General features: G+C 36.8%; 1 protein-coding gene across 2 annotated transcripts in view; it reads right to left on the bottom strand.

Annotated features, from left to right (window-relative positions):
* Positions 1–494: 494 nt before the first annotated feature.
* The window catches only part of WDR75 (WD repeat domain 75), a 41,344-nt gene continuing 16,175 nt past the window's right edge, over positions 495–25,663 (bottom strand). Inside the window, exons 5-21 of one of the 2 annotated variants that reach the window (XM_065880564.1) lie at positions 25,270–25,394; positions 23,454–23,524; positions 22,388–22,507; positions 21,859–21,947; positions 19,040–19,198; positions 18,135–18,194; positions 17,927–18,042; positions 16,663–16,838; positions 15,479–15,636; positions 14,839–15,019; positions 13,941–14,035; positions 12,861–12,956; positions 12,091–12,260; positions 11,452–11,511; positions 8,470–8,619; positions 1,455–1,546; positions 495–1,073 (exon numbers count right to left, since the gene is read on the bottom strand). In XM_065880564.1, coding sequence (XP_065736636.1) covers positions 869–1,073; positions 1,455–1,546; positions 8,470–8,619; positions 11,452–11,511; positions 12,091–12,260; positions 12,861–12,956; positions 13,941–14,035; positions 14,839–15,019; positions 15,479–15,636; positions 16,663–16,838; positions 17,927–18,042; positions 18,135–18,194; positions 19,040–19,198; positions 21,859–21,947; positions 22,388–22,507; positions 23,454–23,524; positions 25,270–25,394 — 2,123 coding nt within the window. In that variant the 3' untranslated portion in view covers positions 495–868. The remainder of the gene's footprint in view (positions 1,074–1,454; positions 1,547–8,469; positions 8,620–11,451; positions 11,512–12,090; positions 12,261–12,860; positions 12,957–13,940; positions 14,036–14,838; positions 15,020–15,478; positions 15,637–16,662; positions 16,839–17,926; positions 18,043–18,134; positions 18,195–19,039; positions 19,199–21,858; positions 21,948–22,387; positions 22,508–23,453; positions 23,525–25,269; positions 25,395–25,663) is intronic. The other variant, XM_065880565.1, reaches the window with a different exon arrangement.

Raw genomic sequence — 25,663 nt, 5'->3', positions numbered from 1 at the left:
TACACTTGTTTTTGCATTAACTTTTTAAATATAAATTTTATGGAAGTGTATCATGGAACTGGAAAACTCTAAATGCTAAGTGGTTAAAATGTAGAAATTTCACTACTTTAAGATAATACAGGAGCCTTGCATTCTTTTCTACTAGCAATGGGACTGTGGTTAAAAAGTTGTTATTTGACTCAGTATAAACAGGCATAACACTGACAGAGTAATACCAGCTCTTCTTATCTGCCAAGGCTGTCATGAAAATTGTATTTACAAGTATAGTAGATAAGACCTTACCCGAAAGATATGTGACCAGATGATGTGAATGTAGAATTTTTCAGATTTCAGGCAGGTCATATTATATAAAATCCTCAGTGGGGTCTGTGAAATACCACCATAATCAAATCATTTCTCTAAATTTCTCTATGAGAAATACTCTAAGAGGGATCAAACAAGACTACAGAGAACCTCATATCAGTTCAGGTCATATTTGGCCACCAAATGAATTCTGAACTTAACATCATCAACAAAACCTTTTGACTTTTTATATCTATCTATCTCCGAATTGCAGACAGGGGGACTTATGCTGTAAAAATTCAAGTCCCAGCTCTGCTATAGCACCTGTGAAGAAAATATCTAGCTACTCTATAGGGCTGATAAGTGAAATGAGATGATGTATATAGCAACTAAAACATGATGCAAATATAGCTTAATATTACCAGTCATTTAAAAAGTAGAGCCTGTTAATATTTAACATTTTATGAACAGAAATGACATTAAAATAGAATTCTGGAATAGCAACATACAATAAAAACAAACAAAAAAAGAACCACAAAACAAAAAAACACAAAGTGTAAAACCCTCTCTCTCTATTCTCCAAGGCTTAAAGAGCAGTTATCCAGCTGTAGTCTACTTTCCTAAATTTTCTCAGTTCCTTTTCTTCAGATTTTGACAACTGATGTATAATGTCTTTTCCCAAATCTGTGTTATTTGTATCCTGGACCTCTTCAGTGAAATTATTTTCTTCATCTGAATCAACACTTTCTTTTTCTTCTTCCATACTGACATCATCAGGAATTTCTTCAGCACTTTAACGATAACAGAATAAAATACAGCAATTACTATTAAAAAATATTCCTAAACAATAACTTTCCAATTTAAGGTATCTATGAAAAAATAATCATGAACAAAATAAATGAAAATTCTTGTTACTGAATACACTTTAAAAATTATGGATTATTATAAAAGAACAGGTAAATTTATAAAACATGAAATTTTGAAACCCTTAAAACATTACCACGAAAGATCTCTGATATTTAGTTTCAATGAAATTTATTTGGCTTAGTAATCCTATATTCTTTAACTACAGGTCAAAGCTGAAATAAAGAGAAATACAGGGAAAGAATATTCTAATCAAGGATAACACAAACCATCCTGTTTATCTAAACATATCTTATGAACTGCCTTACCTCTTAGTCTCCTTAGACAGCAGCAATGAATTTACAAACATGGAGCACAGGAAAGAAGCAGATGGCAGTACATGGGCTGGAGTGTGAAGAAGCTACAGTAAAACAGAAAAACAGGGTTTCATTTAAAAAGATGAAATGCCAAGGCTTTCATCAACAGTAGGCTCTCCCCACAGAAAAACCAAACCAAAGAACTCCCTACTTTTCTTTTGGGGCTCCCTGGTGGTGCAGTGGTTAAGAATCTGCCTGCCAACGCAGGGGGGCATGGGTTTGAGCCCTGGTCTGGGAAGATCCCACATGCCACAGAGCAACTAAACCCAGGCACCACAACTACTGAGCCCGCGTGCCACAACTACTGAAGCCCGTGCACCTAGAGCCTGTGCTCTGAAACGAGAAGCCACCTCAATGAGAAGCCTGCACACTGCAACAAAGAGTGGCCCCCGCTTGCCGCAACTAGAGAAAGCATGCACGCAACAACGAAGACCCAATGCAGCCAATAAATAAATAAAATTAATAATTAAAAAAATAGATTAAAAAAAGAACTCCCTACTTTTATGCAAATAACCCCTCCCCAAACCCATGTCAGGCTACAATAATCAGAAATTGTAAGTTTTAGGCCATTTAGTTCGGGAATTAAAGTTGCACAGTAAATAGATTGGTTCAACGTGGTGGAGTAGAAAGATGTGTGCTCACTCCCTCTTGTGAGAACACCAGAATCACAACTAACTGCTAAACAGTCATCGACAGGAAGGCACTGGAACTCACCAAAAAAGATACCCCACATCCAAAGACAAAGGAGAAGCTGCAAATGAGATGGTAGGAAGGGCGCAATCAAAATAAAATCAAATCCAGTAACTGCTGGGTGGATGACTACAAACTGGAGAACACTTATACCACAGAAGTCCACCCACAGGAAAAGGTTCTGAGCCCCATGTCAGGCTTCCCAACCTGGGGGTCCAGCAACAGGAGGAGGAATTCCTAGAAAATCAGACTTTGAAGGCTAGTGGGATTTGATTGCAGAACTTCCACAGAACTGGGGGAAACAGAGACTCCACTCTTGGAGGGCACACACAAAGTAGTGTGTACATCAGGACCCAGGGGAAGGACCAGTGGTTAGTCTCCTAACCCACTGGAGACTGAACCAGGCCTATCTGCTAGTGTTGGAGGGTCTCCTACATAGGTGGGGGGTGGCTGTGGCTCACCGTGGGTCCAAGGACACTGGCAGCAGAAGTTCTGGGAAGTACTCCTTGGTGTGAGCCCTCCCAGAGTCTGCCATTAGCCCCACCAAAGAGCCCGGGTACGCTCCAGTGCTGGGTCGCCTCAGGCCAAACAACCAACAAGCAAATTAAAGTTTTACCAAGCTCTGCCCACCATAGCAACACCCAGCTCCACCCACCATCATTCCCTCCCAGCAGGAAGCTTGCACAAGCCTCTTAGATAGCCTCATCCACCAGAGGGCAGATAGCAGAAGCAAGAACTACAATTCTGCAGCCTGTGAAACAAAAACCACATTCACAGAAAGATAGACAAAATTAAAAGACACAGGACTTTGTACCAGATGAAGGAACAAAACTCCAGAAAAACTAAATGAAGTGGAGATAGGCAACCTTCCAGAAAAAGAATTCAGAACAATGACGGTGAATATAATTAATGATAGTGAATATGATCCAGGACCTCAGAAAAAGAATACAGGCAAAGATCGAGAAGATGCAAGAAATGTTTAGCAAAGACCTAGAAAGACTAAAGAGCAAACACCTAGAAGAATTAAAGAACAAACAAACAGAGACGAACAATACAATAACTGAAATGAAAACTACACTAGAAGGAATCAATAGCAGAATAACTGAGGCAGAAGAACGGATAAGTGGCCTGGAAGACAGAATGGTGGAATTCACTACCAGGGAACAGAATAAAGAAGAAAGAATGAAAAGAAATGAAGACAGCCTAAGAGGGCTCTGGGACAACATTAAACGCAACAACATTCACATTATAGGGGTCCCAGAAGGAGAAAAGAGAGAGAAGGGACCCGAGAAAATACTTGAAGAGATCAGAGTTGAAAACTTCCCTAACATGGGAAAGGAAACAGCCACCCAAGTCCAGGAAGTGCAGAGTCCCAGGCAGGATAAACCCAAGGAGAAGCATACTAAGACACATAGTAATCAAACTGACAAAAATTAAAGACAAAGAAAAATTATTGAAAGCAACAAGGATAAAACGACAAATAACATACAAGGGAACTCCCATAAGGTTAACAGCTGATTTCTCAGCAGCAACTCTACAAGCCAGAAGGGAGTGGCATGATATATTTAAAGTGATGAAAAGGAAGAACCTACAACCAAGATTACTCTACCCAGCAAGGATCTCATTCAGATTCGATGGAGAAATCAAAAGTTTTACAGAAAAGCAAAAGCTAAGAGAATTCAGCACCACCAAACCAGCTCTACAACAAATGCTAAAGGAACTTCTCTAAGTGGGAAACACAAGGGAAGAAAAGGACCTACAGAAACAAACCTGTAACAATTAAGAAAATGGTCACAGGAACATACATATTGGTATTACCTTAAATGTGAATGGATTAAATGCTCTGACCAAAAGACACAGGCTTGCTGAATGGATACAAAAACAAGACCCATATATATGCTGTCTACAAGAGACCCACTTCAGACCTAGGGACACATACAGAGTGAAAGTGAAGGGGTTGGAAAATGATATTCCATGCAAATGGAAATCACAAGAAAGCTGGAGTAGCAATACTCATCAGATAAAATAGACTTTAAAATAAAGAATGTTACAAGAGACAAAGAAGGATACAACATAATGATCAAGGGATCAATCCAAGAAGAAGATATAACAATTATATATGCACCCAACATAGGAGCACCTCAATACATAAGGCAACTGCTAACGGCTATAAAAGAGGAAATCGACAGTAACACAGTAATAGTGGCGGATCGTAACACCTCACTTACACCAATGGACAGATCATCCAGACAGAAAATTAATAAGGAAACACAGCTTTAAATGACACAACAGACCAGAGAGATTTAATTGTTATTTATAAGACATGCCATCCAAAAACAGCAGATTACACCTTCTTCTCAAGTGCACATGGAACATTCTCCAGGATAGATTACATCTTGGGTCACAAATCAAGCCCCAGTAAATTTAAGAAAACTGAAATCATATCAAGCATCTTTTCTGACCACAACGCTATGAGATTAGAACTCAATTACAGGCAAAAAGACGTAAAAAACGCAAACACATGGAGGCTAAACAATACGTTACCAAGAGAACACTGAAGAAATCAAAGAGGAAATTAAAAAATACCTGGAGACAAATGACAATGAAAACATGACAATCCAAAACCTATGGGATGCAGCAAAAGCAGATCTAAGAGGGAAGTTTATAGCAATACAATCCTACCTCAAGAAACAAGAAAAATCTCAAATAAACAATCTAACCTTACACCTAAAGGAACTAGAGAAAGAAGAACAAACAAAACGCAAAGTTAGTAGAAGCTAATAAATCATAAAGATCAGAGCAGAAATAAATGAAATAGAAACAAAGAAAACAATAGCAGAGATCAATAAAACTAAAAGCTGGTTCTTTGAGAAGATAAAATTGATAAACCTTTAGCCAGACGCATCAAGAAAAAGAGGTTTTTAAAAATACCAATTCATGGGTCCCACTCCAGGGATTCTGATTTGATTGGTCTAGAGTGCAGCCAAGGCTTTTTCATAAAAAAAATTTTTCCTTATTTTTAAAAACTCCTTGCGAGATTCCAACATAGAGTGAAGTATGGCAGCTCACGTTCTGAGGGATGCTTATACTCGCATACACACACACAGCATCACTGTTGTCACTGGCTACACTGACTGTCCTCTGCAGAATCTCTTGAACCACAAGCAAAGCTGACCAGAAAAAAAAAAAAAAAAAAAAAGAAAGAAAGAAAAAGTAAAAGAGGGAGAGGACCCAAATCAATAAAATTAGAAATGAAAAAGGAGAAATTACAACAGACACTGCAGGAATACAAAGCATCATAAGAGACTACTACAAGCAAGTCTATGCCAATAAAATGGACAACCTGGAAGAAATGGACAAATTCTTAGAAAGGTATAACCTTCCAAGATTGAATCAGGAAGAAACAGAAAATATGAACAGACCAATCATAAGTAATGAAATTGAAACTGTGATTAAAAATCTTCCAAGAAACAAAAGTCCAGGACCAGATGGCTTCACAGGTAAATTCTATCACACATTTAGAGAGGAGCTAACACCCATCCTTCTCAAACTCTTCCAAAAAATTGCAGAGGAAGGAACACTCTCAAATTCATTCTATGAGGCCACCATCACCCTGATACCAAAACCAAAGATACTACAAAAAATGAAAATTACAGACCAATATCACTGATGAATATAGATGCAAAAATCCTTAACAAAATACTAGCAAACAGAATCCAACAACACATTAAAAGGATCATACAGCATGATCAAGTGGGATTTATCCCAGGGATGCAAGGATTCTTCAATATATGCAAATCAACCAATATGATATACCATATTAACAAACTGAAGAAGAAAAACCGTATGATCATCTCAATAGACGCAGAAAAAGCTTTTGACAAAATTCCACACCCATTTATGATAAAAACTCTCCAGAAAGTGGGCAGAGGGAACCTACCTCAACATAATAAAGGCCATATATGACAAACCCATAGCAAACATCATTCTCAAGGGTAAAAAACTGAAAGCATTTCTTCTAAGATCAGGGACAAAACAAGGTGTCCACTCTTGCTACTATTATTCAACATAGTTTTGGAAGTCCTAGCCACAGCAATCAGAGAAGAAAAAGAAATAAAAGGAATCAAAACTGGAAAAGAAGTAAAACTGTCACTGTCTGTAGATGACATGATACTATACATAGAGAATTCTAAAGATAACACCAGAAGACTACTAGAGGTAATCAATGAATCTGGTAAAGTTGCAGGATACAAAATTAATGCACAGAAATCTCTTGCATTCCTAGACACCAACAACGAAAGATCATAAAGAGAAATTAAGGAAACAATCCCATTCACCATTGCAACGAAAAGAATAAAATACTTAGGAATAAAACTACCTAAGGAGGTAAAAGACCTGTACTCAGAAAACTATAAGACACTGATGAAAGAAATCAAAGATGACACAAACAGATGGAGAGATATACCATGTTCTTGGATTGGAAGAATCAGTATTGTGAAAATGACAATACTACCCAATGCAATCTTCAGATTCAATGCAATCCCTATCAAATTACCAATGGCATTTTTTTACAGAACTAGAACAAAATACATGAAAATTTGTATGGAGACACAAAAGACCCCGAATAGCCAAAGCAGTCTTAAGGAAAAATAATGGAGCTGGAGGAATAAGACTCCCTGACTTCAGACTACACTATAAAGCTATAGTAATCAAGAAAATATGGTACTGGCACAAAAACAGAAATATAGATCAATGGAACAGGAAAGCCCAGAGATAAACCCACGCACCCATGGTCAACTAATCTATCACACAGGAGGCAAGGATATACAATGGAGAAAAGACAGCCTCTTCAATAAGTGTTGCTGGGAAAACTGGACAGCTACACGTAAAAGAATGAAATTAGAACACTCCCTAACACCATACACAAAAATAAACTCAAAACAGATTAGAGACCTAAGTATAAGACCGGACACTATAAAACTCTTCGAGGAAAACACAGGAAGAACACTCTTTGACATAATCACAGCAAGACCTTTTTTGATCCACCTCCTAGAGTAATGGAAATGAAACCAAAAATAAACAAATGGGACCTAATGAAACTTACAAGCTTTTGCAAAGGGAAGGAAACTACAAACAACACAAAAAGACAACCCTCAGAATGGGAGAAAATATTTGCAAACGAATCAATGGACAAAGGATTAATCTCCAAAATATATAAACAGCTCATTCAGCTCAATATTAAAAAAACAACCCAATGCAAAAATGGGCAGAAGACCTAAACAAACATTTCTCCAAAGAAAACATACAGATGGCCAAGAAGCACATGAAAAGCTGTTCAACATCAATAATTATTAGAGAAATGCAAATCAAAAGTACAATGAGGTATCACCTCACACCAGTTAGAATGGGCATCATAAGAAAATCTACAGACAATAAATGCTGGAGAGGGTGTGGAGAAAAGGGAACCCTCTTGCACTGTTGGTGGGAATGTAAATTGATACAGCCACTATGGAGAACAGCATGGAAGTTCCTTCAAAAACTAAACATTGAACTACCGTATAACCCAGCAATCCCACTACTGGGTATATACCCAGAGAAAACCATAATTCAAAAAGACACATGCACCCCAATGTGCACTGCAGCACTATTTACAAAAGCCAGGTCATGGAAGTAACCTAAATGCCCATCAACAGATGGATGGATAAAGAAGATGTGGTATAAAAATACAATGGAACATTACTCAGCCATAAAAAGGAACAAAACTGGATCACCTGTAGAGATGTGGATGGACCTAGAGACTGTCATACAGAGTGAAGTAAGTCAGAAAGAGAAAAACAAATATCGTATATTGACACATGTATGTGGAACCTAGAGGAATGCTACAGATGAACCGGTTTGCAGGGCAGAAATAGAGACACAGGTGTAGAGAACAAAGGTATGGAAACCAAGGGGGGAACGTGGCAGAGGGTGGTGGTGGTGGTGGTGGGATTAACTGGGAGATTGGGATTGACATGTATATACTAATATGTATAAAATAGATAACTAATAAGAACCTGCTGTATAAAAAAAATAAAATCCAAAAATTCAAAAAAAATTGCACAGTGTATAAATGACTATTTAAAAATTAGTTGTTACAGACTGACTGTATAAATAAACTCGAACTTAAGGAACTTTATTGCGTATAACCCATTTCATATTGGTATAAGCAATTAATTTACACTATTAATATTATAATAAACTTACGTTTCACACTAATAAGTAATTAATAATTACTTACCTCACTAATTGCAGGTATGTTTTCTGTTAAGGGTAGTTGTACCAGTTCATTCTCCAAAGCTTCATTTAACTTGTCATCCTGCTGTTGCTGCCTGTGCTTTCCCAATATGAAATAAAATGGGGTTGTTGGAAGAGTTTCTTCTGCTAATAGCTGTAAGGATTTAAGACAAAGGGAAATAAATTACTTCACTAAAGAAGAGGAACTGCCTTTGAGGCAATAAGAAGTATCACAGGGCTTCCCTGGTGGCGCAGTGGTTGAGAGTCCGCCTGACGATGCAGGGGACACGGGTTCGTGCCCCGGTCCGGGAAGATCCCACATGCTGCGGAGCGGCTGCGCCCGTGAGCTATGGCCACTGAGCTGGCACGTCCAGAGCCTGTGCTCCGCAACGGGAGAGGCCACAACAGTGAGGGGCCCACGTACCACAAAAAAAAAAAAAAAAGTATCACAGTCATAACATGTCCGATGGAAGGAACTATAGAAATTATCTAGTATGATTCTTTCATTTCACAGGTAAAGCAACTGAGGGCAGTCAATTTACTACATGAAAAGCTAACAGCAGACACTTCGATGACAGAACAAAATGTGCATCCACCACTACTTAGGCCCCCAATCCTACGAAAATGGAAGCAAACGGGTTTTCAAAAGAGCATAAATCCACAGTACTAAAGACACTGTGTGATGTGGAAAGTGAAAAGTAGTTTGAATGGTGGTAGAGAAATGAGAAAATTGGTAGAGAAATGAGAAATGAGAAAATTGGTAGAGAAATGAGAAAGCAGGATTCTAAGCTGGTGGTGAAGAAAGCTAAAAGCATCCCCATTTATACTGCAGAATCCCGCAAACACTCAAGAATTGGTACTAATAGTAACAGTACCTCCTCTGTAAAAGGCTAAAAAAAAAAAGAAAGAAACCAGTTAGCCTGGTTGAAGGTCTATTTAGAGAGCATTCAGGTTTCCAGATCTCCTCCTCAGCCCAAGCAGAGGGCTGGCAGTATGTTCCTTGAAGAGCGAAATAAAGTGTGTCTTTAGAAAGGATGGCTTGGTGTGTGGCGGGGCGGAGGTGCCCTCACAGCTGAAGGCAGTTGTGTTCCATAGAGGGTGCTTCTCAGAACACTGGCAGCCAGGTTGACATCTTTTAGGCAAGAATTCGGAAGAAATCTATCTGGACAATTTGACCAATCTAAGAGAAAAAGTCCTAAAAATAATGACTTGGAGATTTTCTCATAATAGCTCAGGCAGATAGTGGAGGCCAGAGGTCAAGTTCCACCTAGGTAGAAAACCTCCAAATGGCGATTTTGCTCACTTTTAAATAAGAGCAGACAGCCAAGAGTCATCAGACTTTGATGAAAATCTCCAAAACATATTGGAAATAAAAACCTAATGGAAATGAACCATGTTAAGAGAGAGAAAAAAATAGAGGATCAGACGAAAAGAGGAGGAAACCTCTCAGACAACAGGAAGAAAACAGGAGAAAAAATAAGAATATTAGAGAGCACCATTCTAGAAGGTCCAGCAGTAAATAATAGCAGTTCTAGAGAAAATGAAAGCAAAAGTATTAATTCTTCTCCTTAGACAGTTTTTTGATTAAAACCCTCGAAGGGGGCTCTACATTTAACTCAGAGGAAAAGTCAAAGTCTTTTCATTAAAGCCTGTTTTGACTGCTTTATTTAAAAAGGCAAACTGCACTCCACATTCCCTTTCCCACCATTCCTCCTCCCATAATTCTTATTGCCTTCTAAAATACTATATATTTTACTTACTTGATGTTTATTATCTGTGCCTTCCTGTTAGACTATAAACACCACTAGTTTAGAGACCTGACTCTTTTGCTCACTGATATATCCCAAATGTCTAGAACATACAGTAATGATCAACAAAAAAATGTTAAACGAATTCAATGAATTTTCAGAGAAAAATAAACAAGTCAGGATACAGATAAAGTATAAGACAGTATCTTCAAAGTTCTAAGACAAAATGATTTTCAACCTAGAACTCTACGCAACCAACCAATCCAATGGGAGAGAATAAAAGCATGTGCAAACATGCAAGGTCTTAAATTTACTTCCCATGCACCAATAGGATGTGCTTTACCAAAGCAAGGGAGTGACCAAAGAAGGAGAAAAACTACAGGATCTATTACAGTAGATGTGAATAAACCCCCAGAATGGTAGCAAATGTAGATCCTAAGATGATTACTGTGCAGCAGGTTTACAGGGCAATCAGTTCAGAAAGAAGGTCAGAGGCTCTTGAAAATATTTCTTCAAGACTCGAAAGAATACCTAATATGTCTGAAAATAATGAGAGAGGACTTACAGGGTAGAGATTAGGGGTGAATTAGGTGAGAAGTAAATAGGAAACTGAGCAAATGAAAAAAGAAGGCAACCATTAACTCCAGAGAAAAGAAGTTGGTCACAAAAGGAAAAACAACCTGTTTATTACTATGTGGCTCAGCTATGAATTGTGTTTACATGTTTAAGGATGAACAGTGACCTGACCAATTTATCTATACTGGGAAAATTAGGCGACAGAAAATATGCGGGGTATGTTATGTATATGGCGGGAGTGGTGTGAAAGAAACTTCAATAGATCAGAGTTAACAAATAATACCTAGATCTAAAAAATCCGGAATTAGCAATATAAACATGTTTCTTAGAGATATGGAGGTAAATAAAAACTTCAACTCAAAGAGTTGAGAGTATCTTTGTGGGTAACGGCAGTGGTGGTGATGTTCAAGTTTTCCCCAAGAAGTCTTGTAGAACTATTTGATTCTTTAAATCACAAGCATATATTACTGATGTTACAAATTGAGACTACATTTTCAAAGAGCACTATCACATCAAACGGAGCAAGTAGTTTCTAAGTATGTAATTTTAATTCCACTTTAGGGCAGGTAAAACATTCTTCTCATAGCTGAGTTCTAAAAGATAACTTTATCTTTGCAGGGAGGCACTGTGCATGATCTGCACCACGAGTGACTAGAACATACCTGTTTGCTTGTTGGTGTGAGTTTCTCTTCTGGAGACTGTGTACTGAATGTCAATAAACTCTGAAAAGAGAGGTCAATGAACGATGCAAAATATAAATTGTAGAGTGCAAATCTAAATGGTAAAGTTAGAAAATGATGTTGACTTTTCATCTTGATATAAATATATCTGCTCACAGAAAAGTAATACAAGATTGAAAACGTATTTAATAACTGCTGTGACAGTTGTAAGATTGTCCTCAAAGATCATTTTTAAGAATTGGTAATGAAATAAAATTCAACTGATGGGTCAAACTTAAGCCACTGATTTCTTTATGGTAAATCAAATACTAAAATTAAAAAAGAGCCATTCTAATAAATACAATTTAAAGTATTCTAGTTATCTTCTAGGTCATATCTTTTTTGGTGTCACGGAGTGAGTGAATGCAAGCAATACTTAACCCCAAAGGTGTGGGCTAATATACTCCCACCAGTAATTTGACTGTACAGAGCACATAAGATGATTTGGCAGGGGAGTGGGAGGGGAGAGGAGTAATCCTTTAATAAAACTATTCCACTTGCCCTGGGCTATTACTATCAAATAGTAAAGCAACTGAAAATCACACATAAGAGATGACCGCCTTTTCTGAGGTGGATGGTTACCTGTGATTTTGTTAGGAAGTAAAACTGCGATCTGTTCAGCCACTGGTAGGCTTCTGAGGTGAATGATTCAGGGACATCTCGTGGAACAAACACTCCCCACTGGACTTCCTCTCTGGAGATATTTTTTTGAATATACAATGGCCTTGGCTCACTAGGTCTAAACACAAACACTAGAGAAAAAAAAACAAACAGACAACAACATTTTGCCTGCAAAGGTTAGTTTCAGCCTCAGATTGGCAGACCACACTCATCCTGGGACTTACCCCATTGAATAAATTGATAAGGTCATGATTATTTTAGGCTTTGAGTCAACAAATACCTACTTGATGCTTACTATGTGCCAAGCCGGTTAGGAATGAGGGCTTTGAAGATGAAAAACAGAAACAAAAATTTCTGTTTCTGAGAGCAGGGTCAACTGCAGAAAACAGACACCAAAATACTATGGCAGTATTTTGTCTTAAGCACTAGAACAGAGATCTGTATAAAGAGCTTCAAGATCATAGAGGAATGATAAAAGCTCCTTGGGGGATTTAGGAATGCTTCAAAGAGGCAAAATGTCTCTTGGATTTTGAAGGCTGAGTAGCAAATGACATGTTGAAAAATGAGGGATGTGCTGGAGCTGGAACTCAAGAAAGGAAGGGCAGTGGTCAGGCAAATGGCTTCAAATGGACATCTGATTTGAAGGTAAGTTTAAATCAAATTATATTAAAGGTGTTAAAAAGAAAATTTAGGTAATAGACTTCTTCTGTCAAAGAATGGTCTGTACTTACAGTCTGAACCCATGGAAGACTGAGAGATTGCAGCAATATTCTCTGAATTGGGATCAGGTTCCATAACTCTCACATTTAATTTTGCACTCCACTCCACTGGGGGAAAAAAAGTGATTCACTTCTAAGAAGAGATTTACCAAAAGCTTTCTTAAGCTTGTTATTTAAACCAGGTACTCAATATTTATTGGGATAATCAATTCTATTATTTTTAGGAAGAGGGATTTTACCATTCCAGATAATACATGGAGAACACACTGACATAATCTGTGGAAGTCTGCGCTAAAACGAGGGGCAAGAAGCAGAAAAACAGTTAAAGCAGTGCAACTTCTGTCTGGTGCTTTCCCACTACTGCTAAATGTGGGCAAAATGTTAACCAGAATCACTGTAGAGAATATTTAAAAAAATGTTATCACACACATTATTACAAAGTAACCACAATGTCCTCCAAACATATACTCGAATGAGTAAAATGCCACAAAGTTCACATTTGTTAGGAGGATTGTGATAGGCTACATTCAAATTTAATGCTATCAGGAATACTGCAGGTTAATATGCATTATGAACTATCAGAAACTTTCCTCAAATTGTTATGAGGATGGATAATATGGAGGGCAACAAAGTCATACACTGAAGACAGTGGAAAAAGCTGAGGATAATGGAAGATGATTTGATGACAATTAGGCAGCTTATAAATACAGCTGACCCTTGAATAACATGGATTTGAACTATGAAGGTCCACATACATGTGGATTTTAAAATAGCAAGTACTACCAGTAACTGCTCAATCCAAGGTTGGCTGACTCCACAGAGGGCTGACTCTCTAAGTTATAAGTGAATTTTTGACTGTGCAGAGGGTCGTCAACCCTAATGCCCGCATTGCTCAAGGGTCAACTGTAATCAAAGTCTATTATTACAGGCATAGCACTCCAAAGTTTGGTGGTACAATGTACCACGTAAAAAATTATATATTCTCTGGGTAAAGATATGAAGATATCATCCAGAAGTCCTCAAATGCCAAAGACTAGTTAATGTCCACTTCCTGTGTGCTTTGTCATCACTTTATAGCAAAGAATATCTTACATGCACAACTGAGCAGATTCCAACAGCACAGAATGCCATTTTCAGTGGCACCAAGAAGATACTTGGAACAAGTCAATCTCCCAAAGCAAAGGTGCCTAGATTAAAACAAGGAAGTTAACAACAGTCAGTTCTAGCACACATAGTTACAAAGGACTGCAGACTTCCTGCACAGTACTAGCTTCGTGCAATGCAAATTTTTAGATAGACATGTATGTTTTTGTTCATAATTATTCTGCAGGGAAGAGGGTAAGGAGCACAACAGTAAAGGTTTATTTAGCTATTTTGTTTCTTTAGGAAAACAGATTTGATGACCAATTCTTTTCTCTAATATGCTGTACGGTACAATAATTGACACATATAGAGAAAATGTATGTGAAATGTACCAAGTTATTTAACAAAAACTCTTTTTTATGCTTCTTTGTCTCAAGAGGAAAATCTGCAATATGAATTCTGAAGAAAGTTTTACAAAGTAAATTCAGAATTAGACATGTTGGGAATTAGAAACAGCCATTTCCCATTCTGTCCTCAAATGCCCAAGTTACTGGAAATAAAATGGAAGATACTACTGTTACATTCTCTTGCCATTATTACAAACAATGAAGTTTGAGCATAACATCGCTTTTATGAAAATACTGAGAAAATAAACATTGTTTGGATCTACTGAGGCTTATATATATCTTCTATTATTGTGTAGTACAACCATGAAAACTAATGCACATGGTTCATAAACCCAGTATTTTTTTGTTTCCCAGTATTTTGGTTAGCTGCTGGCACCACTGACCCACAGGATACCTCTGGAGAAAGCATAAATTAATTACTAAAGTTTATGTAGAAAGACTTGTTTGAATTTTAAAAAAAAGAAACCTAGTACTTCATACTCCCCCAATTATTTACCTACCTTATTTTCCCAGCTCGTTGACAAAATGTACATTTAAGTTCCCATGTGTCCGAATCCCATATTGTAACTATTTCCTCAAAACTAACTGCTAGTAAAGAGCCATCTTCGGAGAAACAGCAGTTAGTTGCTTGGTATTTGTGATAACTACCCACAAAGTCACAGGTCCAGCCAACAGCTTTTTCTGTGAAAATACAGACCATAGAAATACTACAAATGCTAGATAATATTTTACGGAATTTATAAGAAATATGGATTAAGAAACAAACACAACAAAAAACCTCCTCTCCAAAATTTTAGTTACAAATCATTGACTGATTTGAAATTTGCGTCCCTTCCAAGAGACCTTGATCTTCCTCTAGTGGAACAGTAAAGGGACTACTGCAAAAGCCCTTTTTACTGTACCCTCACAGACTGGAATAACTAGTACACGATTAATCAAGAATGTCATAAAGTAAGTAAAGATTTGGGAGAAGAGGCATGTAAAAATGTAATCTCTAAGATCTTTTGAAATCGGGCAATATCCTATAGTATTAAACAAAGTAGAAAATGTCCTCCCAGAATGGATACAATTCATGAGATAAATATATCAATTCTTAAAACTGTGCACTACATACAGACATATTATATTTAAGTAACTTACTGTATATATCAGAATCATCTGTTAATATCCACACTTTGAAGTGACCATCTTTACTTGTTGTAACCAAGGTGGGGTTTTCAGATTTTTCTGCATTACAGAAACAGAGAGCTGTGATGTGGTCTTCATGTGGCATGTTAACCTTTGTATTGAGAACAAACCTAGTAGGAAGGAAACCAATTTATTTTTGTACCAGGGCAGTATGATACACTATCATGAGTATTAAGAATTCCTTACATATTGCACATTTTACAATAGCATCTTTAAGAATGAGCAACTGATATATTATCACCTAGCATGACAAACAATTGAGTGTTCTGTCACTAATGGCCACAGGATGCAAAGAGTTCTAACACATTACCTCTGGCCTCGTGTAATGTACATAACAGAGATGATTATAAATAGTGTCAGCTTACTGGTACAGAATGAGTATAAAATAGGGGTCATCAAAAAATGATACTTGAAAGGCTACTATACTAAACTGCAGGGAAATTGTGTAGAACACAGATACCTCACTCTTTTGAAAATAAGCAAAAAAGGAAATGGCTATGAAAGCCCTTATTTGTGGCAAGACGGCACAGAAAGAACATTACCTATTTCACTGCCCTGGTCAATACTTAATATTTAAAGTCATACAAACTACCTCTCAAAGCTTGTTTCTGGCTTGACAGGACACTGCCATGAATGAAAGACTATCTTGTGAAGATTCACAAGACAATGGGCACGAAAGCACTAAGCCCAGTTCTTGACAAGCAAGGACTTGATAAATTGCTATTACAGCCATGGTATGAGAAACTAGTGGGCTCCTTATCTAATCAAGACTACACCACACCACACCTCTACCACCTACCACTGCTATTTTCCCAAAGAAGGTAATATAACACAAAAGAGCTAAGGAACTAAGACCTTTGCATTCTAATCCTGGATTTGCCTGGAAGTAGGTATGTGTTCTTGGGGGTATCACTTCTCCATGTTTCCTTATTTATGCAATGAGGTGACTCATAATTTGGAGGACACCAATGCTTTCTCAGAGCAGAAAGCCTAAAGGCTGTATTAGAGGAATAACTCCTCCTTCATTTCTCTTAATATAAATTTAACAAAATGAAACATCGTAAAGACCAACAATTGAAACTAGAAAGTCAAATAATTTTCTGCTCTGAAATTAATGTCTATATAGATAGTATTACCCTTGTGTTTTCTTATTATATGTCCACAGTTTCATTTGCAATTCAAGCTCAGTTTCCTTTTCTTGACGTTGTTCCACCGTTGCAAGCCAATTACCATAGCAGCCAAATGCAGCCTTTGTTAGCTCAATTTGGATCAGACCATAATCATTGATATATTCTTGCTGTATAATATCTAACTGATGGGTTAAAAAAAAATCCAAAATTCTTATTAATGTAAATACATACATGTTAAAGCATTCAAGGAATGGTAATTAACCACATCATAGATACCTTCTGGAATCTACAGTAACAGATTTTTAGGTAAAGAGAAAAATGAACTAATCATTACTTACAGACATCAAAATTGCCATTGAAAACATGGAGCATATTATATAATACCAATTTGGTGGTGATGATTCTTCAATGACCTTAAATTTTAGTAACGACTATGCTCCATTTATATGATACAGCAGAACTTTAGGTTACAGTAATGCTTTTCTTTTGTTTCTAAGAACAAATAGCTCTACATAAAATCTCAAGGCTAGATTCCACATCACTAGAAACAAGGAAAGCAAAAATGAAACCTACAATTTTTAAGAAGTGAAAAAAGCACAACATTTTAAATAGGCCAGCATTTTCTTTATAATTGTTTCTTTTATTGTTTCCTCATCTATTTACTAAAAATGTATTAAGTGCTACTATTTCCAGGCACTGCACTAGAAATGTACAAAGATCAATAAGTTTCCTTTCTTTGAGTGGTTTAAAGGTGTTGGAGAGAAAGAGATAAAGTGTTACAGTGGCTGTGATAGAAATCTGTAAAGGGTACTGTGGGGCACTAAAGAAAAAGTGGAAATTCTGGATTGCATTTACCAGGATTATGGGAAGTGTTCCTCTTTAATCTACACTGAAGATTTTATCTTCAGCATGTACATATGATACTGTTTCACCACAAAGCAGAGACAGGTCTGTATTGTTAATCCATATTCTCATTGCCTATCCTTACGACTCAAAGGCACAGTTGTGTGCAACAGTTAATTTAGAGTGTAGTCTTAAACAGAATAAAATAGACAGAGCGCACACAACAGTGCCAACTGGCTTACATGCAAACTTCATCTGCAACTGTGGCCTCATTAGAATCATGCTATAAACAACTGATAATACTATGTTCAAATAACATAGGCAGAGGATCTTGTTTTAGAAGCTATACAATAAGTTACTTGACGCCAGTGGTGCTATGAAGATATTTCATTAGTTTTAAGGCTAGTTAACAGATCAAAAATCTTACATTATATAACTGTTTATCACTTTGGAGAGAATAAAACTGCAAGTGGCCAGGTTTCCCATTCAAAACCAAAGCTTTAGTTCTTGGGTCAATCATCAAACCGGTAAAGATATTTCTGTCTGCAAAAGAAGTGATGAACAATAGCTGAAATCAGACAAACATTCACTTTTGAAAATGTACACAATTTCACATCCACTGAGGTCTGCGATACCTTTCACTAGGCCTTGAATTACTGCGGATGCCTCAAGGTTTCGGTGAATGATTATCATCTCTGTGGGTAAAATAAATAAATAAATAAACAAACATCTAAACATAAATAGGTCAAACCTTCAAGGTTTAAAAACAAAAGTGCATTTATATCATTCTGAAATATACCAGAATACAAAACAATTGAGTATGTTCAATTTCTTGGAGTGTTACTGGAAAATTAGGAATATATTTTGTGATTTAACAGAAAAACTAGGGGTGGGGATGAGGGCTTTTTCTGTTGGAGTCTCTAAGTTTTCTACTGTGACTATGAATACATTAGAAGTGTTAATTCAGAAACTTATATGCCCCAAAAGAGACGGTTGTTTACTTTGAAATGAGTCACTGCACTAATGGATTGCTCAGTTATGCTCTCTTTTGAAGGGAAAGGAGGCAATGGGCAAGGGATTTACATCCAAGCTGAGGTGTAACAGGATGACCAAATGCGGGGGAGAAATCAGAAGACTGCTCCATTTCTGTCAGAATCCACAGGACTCCCACGCCGAGAAAATGGCTGTACCAAAGGAAAACCTCAGAGCGTTCTTTCGAGAATGCCATTGTATTATGAAAACCTCCTTTATTCCCCCAATCATTCCACATGAAAAGATTTTTAAATATAAGTGGCACAACAATAACCAAATACACTTAGCCCTACACTTTCATAAAAACAACGCTGGAAATGTTGTATTCAGGTGGCATCTTGGGGCAAGAGGGGTGGAGGAAAGAGGAGAAATGGAAGAGAAAAAAATGCTCGTTAAATCCTATGCTACTCTTAGTTTGAGGTCTCTTATTTTCCATCTCCTACAGATGCTACCTAATTTATGACATTACACAAACTGTATTTCCTCATGACAACAAATTGAGACTCACTGTTATCGGAGTGCGAAGTACAGAAGAGATCCCCTGCTGGAGACACTGAGATATGTTCAATAGTAGCTCCTAAACGGGGGAGGAACTCCTTATTCTTCTCTGCTGCCTCTCGCCATTCTACGAGGACAGACTCACGGCCACCACTCAGCAGACTGCTGCCTTCTCATCCACCCAAAGAAATGAAAAGGACAGTGTGTGGGGGAAAAAACAGGAAGATATAATCGATGTTTTGATTTTTCCTATGTTAGAGAAATAAACTATTTAAAAAAACACACAAACAAGTATCTTTATATCTTTTAATACACTTGCAAGACAAAAGATTTAAAGATCACTGGTTCAGGGATTTTTCCTTTCCAGTAACATGTGACTACTTTGTTGCTGACAAATTCTTCTGCCAGTAACTAGAAAAACTGGATGAAACAAACATCCTCCAGGCCCAGCTGGCTTCACTAGTAAACTTTTCCAAACATTTAAGGAAGAAATAAACCAGTTTTACACTCTTCCAGGTGACAAAAAAGAAAGAACACTTCCCAATTTGTTTTGAAGACCAGCATAATTCTGCATCAAAACTAACACATCATTAAGAAAACTACAAGCCAATTTCATAACAGATGAAAACTACCAAATGAAGTATCAGCAAGCTGAATCCAATGATATATTAAAAAGATAAGACATCACTGCAGGGTAAAACTTATTCTAAGCATGTGAGGTTATTTTAACATTTGGAAAATAAACCAATGTAATGAACTCTACTTACAGAAAAAAGGGAAATAGATCATCAGTATCTTAACAGTTGCAGAAAAAGTAAAAGATAGAATTCTAGACCCATGATAAAAACTCTCAGTAACCTAGGAATTGATGAGACCTTTAAAATTTCATCAAGAATACTTACAGATAATCTATAGCAAATATTTTAGTGGTAAAACACTGAAAACTTTCCCCCTGTGTTGGGAACACCAATACCACTTTTATCCAACATTAACTTGAGGTCCTAGAGCACTGAAATAAGAAAGGCTTAAGAATCAGAAAGAAGTAAACAATAAATTAGATGCTCACAGCAAGCATGACTGCACTCAAAGCAGAGCCAAAACAGTTTATACTGTTAACATTTGCCTTAACTTATAAACAGTTCTCAAAAACCCTATAATTTGTAGTTCATTTACACAGACAACTAATTTTCTTCTATTAACTCTCTCATACCTATACATTCACTGACAACCATGTACTATATTACTTCTCACAAATACTCACATGATTTAAAAAATAACATCAAGAATTCAACTCTCTAATAGCCAAGATGATCTGCAGTACTTCCTATATGAAAGCCATGGCTCACAAAAGAGGCACCTGGTATTCTCTTTTTTGAGTGCCAACTAATCTAACTATTCCTTTTTCCCCAAACCCCACCTGAGAAGGCCAATCCTGACTGTCCCAGGACTTAAGGGTAATAAGTAAGGCCATCACAAAAAGCTGTGACTAATAACTAGTGTGAGAGGAGGTGGACAAGATAGGTAAGGGCAACAAAATAGAGAAAAGTCCCAGTGACAATATACATCAACGGGTCTTGGCCTTTGGGCAGGGACCACAGCAGAGAAAAAGAAACTGATGAGGAAGGGCAGAAGAAACCACCTTAGGTCAGGAGAGAATAACAACACTGCCTGAAACATTACAGACATATGTACACACAATGCCACAAACATACTCATTTGTATTTTTGGTGGGGAGGAGGGTGAAGATAAGAGTAGCCGATGTCTTTTATCCATAGGGTTAACACCCTCTTCATTCTTCTGTTCTTCGTTCCCATATGTCACAGCTGTACTCCTGTTGTACTACTCTAAGTATGTCAGGTTGGGTCCCACCCCCATATACCAATCACTGATCCCCAAAATCAAAAGCACAAGTAGGCTGAAGATGCCTCCTGCTTCCTGAGGCTCCACTGAGTTAAACCCAAGTAAGCCTGTAGGAATCTAGAGCAAATGGTACTAAGACTTGTCCTGCCAGTCTCTGGGAAGACCTACAGGAAGAAGAACCACTACTTTCTCTGGGCACGTAAACTTCTGGAGCATCTAGCACCTCCCCTCCCCACCCCCTTAAGGACCAGTCAAAATGTACTGACAAAATTTTCACCACATATGTGTGGGGATGCTAACGGTAACCAAAGACAAAATGTACTTCTCCAAATTTCTGTTGAAGGTCATCCTATTTCCAGGGAGGTATTTTTACGCATTATAGCCATTCTCATGCAGCTTAAATGGAACAAAGATCTGAATTAACTTAAAATAGTGAATGTGGCCATCTTTCAGTTAAAAACAAACTTTCGAATTAGACCTAGGTCCAAATCCCACTTACGAGACACATGACCTTAGGCAAGTTAGTTCTCAACTACAAATTTCACTTCCATCATCTGTAAAATGAGAATAATGATGCCTGTTTTCAGAGTCAAGGATTAAATGAGATAATGGATATAAAGCATCAGCAGAGTCATTTGCTCCTGATAAACTGTAGCTATACTTATGGACAACAAGCACTTAGCTACGTGCACATACATTAAAAAAAGAAAAGGAATATAATTTAAATAGGTTTATATTAACAAGAGACTTTATGACAGGTGTACACTTTGATACTCTGAAGAGCTTTGAGAACTTAAGCATATGGCATTGTGCTGAGCAAAGCCCAAAACACAGGGGTGATATACAAGTGCTTAAAAAAATTCATCTGGCCCATGCAATTCGAAATCTTTCAAACTTTAAGTACAGTGAATTAAAATACTTGGTTCACGTACTTTAAAAGTTCATTTTAAGTCTTAAACCTGTACTTACCTGTCACTGAAAAAGCCAAATCCATAACCAAATCATGGTGCCAATGTAAACATGTGTATGTGTATTTCTTTTCATCATCAAAATTCCTCCTATTGGAGAAAACCAAAATTCTTAATTTGGCCAAAGGCATATGTTTATCAAGTTTACTGGTCTTAATGTGCAAAAAGTACTTTCTATTTCTAAACCAGTCACTTCTGCAAACAACAGGCCATCATAGTATTCTACTAGTTCAATATTCACTGTTACTCTCTCTTTTTTACTTAAAGGCTGACAAAAAGTTCTCTTCAATTAAATGATTAAGGACAAAATGGATTTACTCCTAGGGACAAGGGTTGAAGTCCTAAAATAGTAAGTCTATGCAATGAAGAGTACAGTAATAAAAGAAAGGAAGGATGCCAGCAAAGCATCATCTCTATTATCAGCTGTGGCTTTTCAGTTCTATCCTTTTCCCTGCACCCAGGTATACCTTTTCTGCAGGACTAATCTAAAATAAATAAATGATTGCCAAGCTCTTCAAGAGTTAACTGACCAAAGACGAATTTTGCCATCCCGGTGACCAGTTGCTATGCAGTCTTCCTTTGGGTGACATGCTACACATGTAAAATTGTTCTTAGCATGTTTCTTATTTCTTGATGATGATAAAGTAAACCTAGAAGAAAAATATTTTCCCTTGATTATTAAAGGCTTGGTAAGTGATGTAGTTAGGCAAAATGGCGGTCCCACCCTTATCAACCCAAACTGGTGAGCTCTCAGAATTCACTGAACATAAATGCATGATTTTTAAGAAAAATCATGACCAAGAATCAAGAATTTTTTTTGTAAACATTTATTAATACACAATATAAACTTCATGTGAATAACATTCTACCATAACTTGTCTATGGAGGCCACTGAGAGTGAAATAGAGGACAGTTCTTTTTATAGTTTTCTGCCTGGGCAAAGTTTGTTTGAATTTCTCGTTAAAGCTAAGTTTTTAGCATGAAGTATGGACAAGCCTGAGAAATTATATCTGAGACAACTGGTTAATGTGTCCAAAGATGTCAGGATCCTTATACTGCAAAGGAAAACAAATGTTAATCTTGGCAGGGTAAAAGGCGAGAGGGGACAGTGTCATTTGAAGAGTGACTACTCATGCTTAGCACTAGTTTCTTTAAATACATTATCTCATTCATCCTTACAACTCTATTAGGTAGAAATTATTGCCATTTCAAATACATGTTAATTTGAAGTGCAGTGAGGTTCGATGGACTAATCTGACTCATTTTAAACCCAGATTATACCAAAGCCTATATTCATTCCTACAGCCATAAAATGCCAATGTGGATCACCCAGGGAAAACTTTCCAAACCACATCCAATTTTGACATCAAGTATACACAGCAGAATCTAAGTGTGAAAGTGGTTTTGGGGGGAAGAGCTCCCTAGGATTTTGTGACTAATGATTTTAACCCACTGTGGGTTAAAACCTCTACCTCATCTTGTGGTTTCACAATTACTTGTAACATGAAACAGCTTTGGGTCACAGGTATAAGGATGAATAAAATTTTAATGAACTCTTGAGTAAATAAAATAAAGCCATCAAAAAGGAATTCTTACCTCGATGTTGTTTTCTTTTTGAAAAAATAAACCGACAAGTAAAAGTCTCGTACTGCAGCAACATACTCTCCCTGGTATTTCAAAGAGAAGATAACATTCACAAAAATAGTCAACACCCTTTACGAAGAAATATTATCATAAAAGTTAACATGGGAACAATAAACTTTTGGAGACTGAGAGTACATTAGTATGAAATGATATACTGGGTTGGCCAAAGAGTTCATTCGGGTTTTTCCGTAAGATGTTACAGAAAAACCCAAATGAACTCTTTGGCCAACCCATATTACAGTTTAACTATGGAAAGGATACTCTTACATTTACAATAATCATAGAAAATTAAAAGATGAAAGTAGGTCCTAAATCCTAAAACCAGACTCTCTAAGTATAATGATTAAACTTTTTTCTGTTAAGGCATAATTTATACACCACAGAATGCAATGTTTGACATGTGTATGACCATGTAACTACCATCACAATCAAGATTTAGGACATTTTCTTCGCCTCAGGAATGCTCCGTTGTTCCTCTTTCCAGTCATTCCCCAATGCTCCCACCCCTGTCAGCAACTATTGATTTCTATCACCGTAGATTACTTCTCTGCCTTTTCTATAACAGAATACAACCAGAATGGTAAATACGTTTCATGTCTGGACTGTAGCTCAACATCACCTTTTTGAGATTCACCCACGCTCTTATGTGTATCATCAGTTCCTTTTTATTGTGAAGCAGCATCCCAATGAATGCATATGTATCATAAATTGTTTACTCTCTTAGTGATGAACACTTGGGTTATTTCCATTTTGGAGCTATTATGAGTATTAATTATTCTTGTGCATGTCATTCTGTGGTCGTGTTTTCATTTCTCTACCTAGGAGTGGAACTGCTGGGCCCCATAAAGGCACACGTTTAACTTTGCCCCATATCTTTCCACCACTCAGTACTGTCATTCTTGAATTTTATCTGTTCTAGTGGACGTGAAGTGGTATCTCACTGTGGTTTTAATTTGTATTTAACTGACGACTATGATGCTAAAGAATAATGATGTTTATAATGTTCAAGTGTTTTCTCTACTCTAAGAAATTAAACCTTTTCAGAACAAAGCCAAAATAATGCTACAAAACTTAAGACTAAAGAAACAGCCTACCACAATGATATATAGGGGCTTCTGATGGTACTTGATTTTAATAACTTACGTGATTATTAACAAGGGATGGCTAAATAAGTCATGGTATGAACATCATACAGTCACTATTTCTGATGAACATTTAAGTACACACTCATGCTGCAGTGTTAAGTGAAGGAAAAAAAGATAAAACCCTCAGATAACTATTCAATTTGAGAAAAGTTATTTTATACATTTAGGAAAAAGTCTAGAAAAAATTCCTCAAATATTACCACTGGTGAGATTTAATTTCTTCATTATATTGTTCTGTTATTTTAAAATTTTCTATAAGGGCGTGTTATTTATAGACATGGAGGTCATATTTTCAAAAGACACATATCTATAATCAAAGCATTTAAGTGGCTTCTACATGGTACAGGCTAAGAAGTACAGTACAAATGCCAAAACATTGATTTCTTTTGGGACAATTATACAGTTTACAAGAGCAAAAAAACACAATCTACAAAATTAGGGTAGTCCTAAAAAAATCTATACTACAAACACATGCTAAAGTAGTAAGACAGATTTCTTAGTTAGTAACAAAAATATTGTAACTCAAGGCAATATTAAATCACTATAACATAAAATTCTCAGAGGAAAGACTGCAGGAAAGAGATTTTATGTACAAAAAAGAAAACCAACAAAGCAAATTTTACCTCATTTCCAAAGGCAATGCACTTGGGTGACTGGTTTATATAATCCAAAACAAAGGAGAGCTCCTTAACTTCTACTTCCTGACTTGATGATTTTGGTAGTTTCACTGAAACCAGCTGAAATACATCTAGCCAAAGGCAGCTATATTAATATAAAGCTTCTCTAGAGAAAGTGAAGATGTACATTTGTTCATATAAAACTGTTAATTAGTACTCCAAAGTTAATTTGATGCTAAGATCATAATTCTAGGCTATCTGAACAAGCTGTGCTCTTCATTTGAATATACAAGTTTTAACTGGAGGGCTAATTCCACAACTCATACACACACACACACACACACTTCATATATGTAGAAATAGAAAACAACTGGTTTTACTGGTGCATACTGCTTTCCAA

This window comes from Phocoena phocoena, chromosome 7 (assembly GCF_963924675.1).
Source record: "Phocoena phocoena chromosome 7, mPhoPho1.1, whole genome shotgun sequence".
In the NCBI taxonomy this organism is placed as follows: domain Eukaryota; kingdom Metazoa; phylum Chordata; class Mammalia; order Artiodactyla; family Phocoenidae; genus Phocoena; species Phocoena phocoena.
Note: the sequence above shows the minus strand (reverse complement) of the source record. Positions and strands in the feature narration are given on the sequence as shown.